This window comes from Lepisma saccharinum, chromosome 28 (assembly GCF_977018435.1).
Source record: "Lepisma saccharinum chromosome 28, izLepSacc3.1, whole genome shotgun sequence".
NCBI classification, from domain to species: Eukaryota; Metazoa; Arthropoda; class Insecta; order Zygentoma; family Lepismatidae; genus Lepisma; species Lepisma saccharinum.
The window spans coordinates 29,458,877-29,464,876 of NC_139256.1; the positions used below are offsets into that span (position 1 = coordinate 29,458,877).

Here is a 6,000-nt window from a genome sequence, read left to right on the forward strand (position 1 = left end):
TTTCCACATTTACTGAAGATGCCATATCGTCACATGCAAAGCAATGCTCCATGGAACGGATAGTGAACTTCACTTGTTCACATCATCAAACATGGCGACCATTAGTATCGACAATCATAGCGGTAATGTATGCACAGAATTTCGCATTTTCTAGACGTGACATTCAATTTTTAACTGGAGATTCGTGATTCGGTAAAACTATCATATGCGGGAAATTGCTCTAACTCGTTCATTCTCTATTTTCTACATTCGTACTTACCTATTATGCATTGCAAAACATTGTTTAACAAGGGATTTCGCTTTTTTTTAACGAAATTAGTATCTATTGTCGACATATCGAGTAATTATTGTTAGTTCTTTTCTCGCTTCGTGAATGTTCAAAATGGCTGGCAAATCTTGACTAGCATTGTGTTTCAACCTTCTTAACAGAAAAATTCCCGCATAGCCCCAAAAACCATTCTGGATCGTATAAACATCCACGAATAGCCCCAAAAACCATTCACGATAGCACCATGCACCATCACGGTTAGGTTAGGTTGCTTTAGGTTGGGCAATATAGTGAAAAAACTGTGTTTGAAAACACCTACCGGGGATTACGTCATCAGATGCTCACAACATCCGGTTCAAGTACATGGACGGAAATGCAAGCAACAGCTTTCGTGCATCAGAGGGACATTATTATACAAAAATACATGATTTAGCGGCCAAATACATTGAAAAATGCAAGAAAACACTTCTACGACCTTCCGAAATTACACAGAAACTCAATCCCGTAAGTACTTTCTCCTGTCAATTTGAAGAAATCCATTCCCGGATATGACATTTTTACCCAAATTTGAAAGCAACCGGAGATACTCCTGGTATTCTGTAATTACACCAAAAAACATATCAAGGTCATTCTGCTGACTGGTGGTCTAAGTCAGCAACAAGTTGCCAAGGAGTTAAATCTTTTACACCCTGACAGGCAACCAATCACGAAAGGATGGTTGAGTAAACTTGTGAAAAAGCTCAGAGAGGCAAGAAGTGTAAAAAGGTAAAGTGCTCCCCTGTGCATAGCACCACCCATGAAGGCGTATAGGGGGTTTGGGGGTAACGCCCCACACTTTCTTGATCCGGTCGTGAGTGGGGGTGATGTGATCAGCATCATGCCCCTGACCACCTTTACTCCCCAGGATTTCCCCCAGGTACCCATGTTATTCGACGCTGGGTGGGCGCCGGGGCCGCTACCATCGTTAGAAAAGTTCCCGGATTTGAAATGGCCGAGAATCGAACCCCGGACCTTTAGAATGGTAGTCAGACGCGTTACCGACTGAGCCACCGTGGCAAGAAGTGTGCACAACATATTTACCAGTGGTTAGAAAAAATTTACAATTTCATGTTACACAAAGGGTAAACCAATACGGTATCAGATATTGGGTTCAAAATTGAAGGTGTTACATCTACACACATTTCTCACTAACCTGCTCATCTTTGGATTCGTAAAGCGTACATCATTTGAAATGAAGTACGAAATGACCTCCTTTTCGTCATCACCTTCTCCTGCCTGGTCATTGTCCTCATCTGTCAGAAATCAATAATATAATTCAGTTATAATTTTTTTTAAAAGTTCCTTATGGATTCTACAACACACACATACACCATCAATTAGAACTATATTGAAAAGTCGTTCATTAGTTTTTTGCTGAACTTATGACAATTTTATTTACAGAACTGTTGTCTTTATGGTATACTTCTTTATTTTTGAAGAGCCCCTGCTGATGGTAACATCTCAGGAGTGTTTAGTTCAACAGATTTGCAATTTGAATTAACATTTTAAGCATACATCAAAGGAAGAAAAACTAAATCAACCCACAATTAATAGTTGCTTAAGTATGTAGATAATTATCATTTATATACTTTGGCATATATGTGGGTATTCGTTATATTTCACATCATAACATAGGAACGATTTCCTTGGTTAAAAAAGCAACGGGAGCATGGTCAAGCATAAGGCTCGGGTACCCTTTTCTACACCCTCGATTTTTCGCACATTTCAAATATTCTCGTTACAAAAATTAGTTCTTCATAATAAACGATGTTTCTAAATAGCGCGGAAAGTAATTTTTTACATCTACGTGCTACGAAACTTACGTTTTTTATGAAATTAAAATTCCCTGTGTAACGTCAAAAAGGTTTTTCACAACTTTATGATGGCGAATGATGCATTCATGTCACAGGCGCAAGTCTGAAGATTTTGGATCATCGATTTATGTCACAGGCGCACGTCTGATTCTTTTTCTTTTTCTTCTTATGATTGACTTGTGCAATAGGAACATTTGCGATTGCGACATGTTCTTTGTGTGATATATTGGCGGATTGGACATTTCAGACATTCGATTTCATTTATGCGACTTCAGAAATTGGAAATAATAATTTTTTTTAGCAACTGCATGCCGTATAGGGGAGGGTTGCTTTTTCTAAATGACTTGTGGGATGGCATAATTTGCGACTTCTAATTTTTATGATGGGAAGGGAGTGGAGGTTGGTATTCTGTGGAAAAGGACAACAACGACTTTCAACGTAGGAGTCACTTCATTTTTGGACTTACAACGAACCATTGGTGCTAGCCCCACGAACCATTGGCGCTAGCCCCACGAATCATTGGCGCTAGCCCCACGAATCATTGGCGCTAGCCCCACGAACCATTGGCGCTAGCCCCACGTACCATTGGCGCTAGCCCCATGAACCATTGGCGCTAGCCCCATGTACCATTGGCGCTAGCCCCATGAACCATTGGCGCTAGCCCCACGAACCATTGACGCGTGGATAGGTTAGTTCAGTTAGGTTGAGATCGATAGTTAAAATTTGGTGTCGTGTTAGTATCACGATCTAGAAATTGGAAATAATTGCGAACCATTGGCGCTAGCCCCACGAACCATTGGCGCGTGGATAGGTTAGTTCAGTTAGGTTGAGATACATAGTTAAAATTTGGTGTCGGGCGAAGCAGATACGTAAGTACGAATGTCAAAAATTGACGAAACGAAAAAATTAGAGGTGTCCGAAGGATAGTAAATTTTTACCGCAACTTTAAACGGCTGTACAGTCGTAATTACTTCTTTCCGCGCTCCAATTTTTTTTTATTCACAAATGGGATCACATAACCTACGTAATGAAAGAAAAATAATTTCAAAATTCGAGGGTGTAGAATAGGGTACCCGACCCAAGCATAACAGCCTGTCCTCAATCTTGTCAAGCTTAGGTTAGCAAGGACTTCTGCACCTCCCTTCAAAAAAGGTTAGGCAAAGACTATTGCATGCCGCTTTAAAAATGTACTGTTGGCCTAAGCGCTAGGCATCAGTAATTTCCTCTAATTATGCAAATTTTTCAAGTCTGAAGGACCAAGGGCTATTAATATACATAGAAGCAAAATCAAATACTTATATACAGAATGAACTGAATGCATTCATGGAATACCCAATGATTAATTGTCCTACATACATAAATTTAACTTGAGACTTACCTTTTGAAGAGTTTCTCTGAATAAATAAAGCACGCGCTTGTGGGTCACCTAAGAATTTCCGAATGCTTTCATGATTATTCCGATCTTCCAGGGCAACTTCAAGTGCCGGTGGTACAGAATCATCTTCTTCCAATAAAATGGTGACAACTTTAGTTATGTATCTAACGAACGTTCCCAATTCAGCTACTGCGACATTCTGGGAGACCGGGGTTGCATCCCCACCTCCGTCCGGGGTTTCGCTCATTTTTCACGTATAAATCGTACTATATATTCTTTTTACATAATAAAAATACCGTATTCCCAACTCAACAAACTTACACCACTCCCTGTCGGAAGCGAGCCAGCCGTCAGGTGGCGAGGCAGTGCGATGCGATGCGATGCGATCTGTACACCACCTGACAGCGTAGTTTCAGTGCTGCTAACTTATCACAGAACATTTACCTAGACCCATATTTTCCTTTTTTTTTTTAAGATGTTCGTGGTACAATGTGGTCGAGACGGTTGGCCAGATCCTGATCCGAAATCCGGAGGATCAAGATCCTAAAATTTTTCGGATCCGGTACTTTCGGATCCGGATCCGTTTTGCCATCCCACATGCGCTTTTTTGGAAAGTAAGAATGTGTTTATAACATATTGTTACTTGCTAATATATATATATATAGTGTGTGTGTGCGCGCGTGCGCGATTTGTAATTAATTAATACACTTACAAGGGAGGTCTAAGTCTCCCCCTCCGATTTCCATGAAACTTGGCAGGTTTATAGAGCCCCCCCTCAAATGTCAAGATGAGGAGAAATTGAAGTGGGGATCTGACCCCGAATCCACGTAAATATGGCATAGGAAGAAACAGGGGGCATAGGGCCTCTCTATACACCTGCCAAATTTCATGGAAATCGGAGGGGGGTACAGGGGTCAGATTATCCCCACGTCAATTTGTCCTCATCTTGACATTTGAGGCGGGTTTTGCCCCCTAAAACAGTTCCTTAGCCGAAACAAAAAAAAAACGTATTTCTTCCTTTGGGCTCCTCTATACACCTGCGAAGTTTCATGTAAAACGGAGGGGGACACAGGGGTCAGATCCTTACTTCAATTTGTCCTCATCTTGACATTTGAGGGGAGGTTGCCCTCTAGAACAGATTTTTAGCATAAACAAAAAAACACGTATTTCTTCCTTTGGGCCCTTCTATAAATCTGCCAAGTTTCATGGAAATCGGAGGGGGACACATAGGTCAATAGCCCACTTAAATTTGTCCTCATATTGACATTTGAGGGGGGGTTGCCCCCTAAAACAGTTTTTTAGCCGAAACGAAAAAACACGTATTTCTTCCTTTGGACCCGTTTATACACACACCTGCCAAGTATCATGGAAATCGGAGGGGGACACAGGGGTCAGATCCTCACTTAAATGTGTCCTCATCTTGACATTTGAGGGGAAGTTGCCCCCTAAAATCGTTTTCTAGCTGAAACAAAAAAACACGTATTTCTTCCATTGGGCCCCACTATACACCTGCCAAGTTTCATGGAAATCGGAGGGGGACACTTAGATAACCTCCCTTGTTATTCTTACACTTTGTAATTATATAACACTGCATATATTATAATGTTTTATTTTAATTTGTAAAACTGTAACTGTAGAACAATTGTATAATTTTTGGATAACATTTCTATCTTGTTATATATGTTAAAGGTTTCATCCTGGAATGGAATGTCTCACATTTATGTGTGTTTTCATTTCCAATACATTCGAATGAATACATATTCGTTTCAATGGCATTTACAAAATCACCTCTGACATTTTATGTTAAACAAGTAAGATTATTTTTGTGCACGAGTATGTTAGCCGATGCGTAGCAAAGTATTTTAGGAACAACACTTGAAAAAAAATCTTGTAGGACTAACTAATGAAAAATTTATTTGTAATCGAAGATCATAATACCTTTTAAGGTGAGGTAATATTATAATGGGATTGAGATACGAAACTCTCGGATCCGGATCCGGATTTTCGGATCCGGAACTTTGGGATCCGGATCCAGATCCAAAAATTTCTGATCCGGATCCGGATCCGGATCCGGAATTTTCGGATCCGGATCCAGATCCGTAACTTTTGGATCCGGATCCGTTTGGCCGTTTCATGATTAGGACCTGTGTTTTTATCTAGCCAAAACATGCGAAATATGTACATAAATATGTAGAAAAAACTGCTGAAAAAATATGTAAGTATATTAAAGTATCTAATATGCATGTTTTTTTTTATTTCAGTCTTGTTTTTTAGGTTTCTGACATTGTACTAAACACCTCAATATTATATCTTAAAACTTATCTTGAAATAATGAAATTGTAATGTACTAAATAACATCGGAAAATTCTTAATCTGATAAATTGATCACCTTGTAATCAAGAGGTCCCGGGTTCGATACCCGGTGAAGGCACATAGTGGTTCGAATCCCACTTTAAACTGTAGGTCCAGCTCCAATTAACCTTTCTGTGTATAAAGTGGACTTA

The 6,000-nt window shown here is 39.9% G+C and overlaps 1 protein-coding gene across 4 annotated transcripts in view; it reads right to left on the reverse strand.

The window, feature by feature from the left end:
- Positions 1-3,862, reverse strand: part of Dhc64C (dynein heavy chain, cytoplasmic) — a 244,593-nt gene extending 240,731 nt beyond the window's left edge. For all 4 annotated transcript variants that reach the window (XM_083114055.1, XM_083114054.1, XM_083114053.1 and 1 more), the window contains exons 1-2: positions 3,500-3,862; positions 1,461-1,560 (exon numbers count right to left, since the gene is read on the reverse strand). In XM_083114055.1, coding sequence (XP_082970181.1) covers positions 1,461-1,560; positions 3,500-3,743 — 344 coding nt within the window. In that variant the 5' untranslated portion in view covers positions 3,744-3,862. The remainder of the gene's footprint in view (positions 1-1,460; positions 1,561-3,499) is intronic.
- Positions 3,863-6,000: the final 2,138 nt, after the last annotated feature.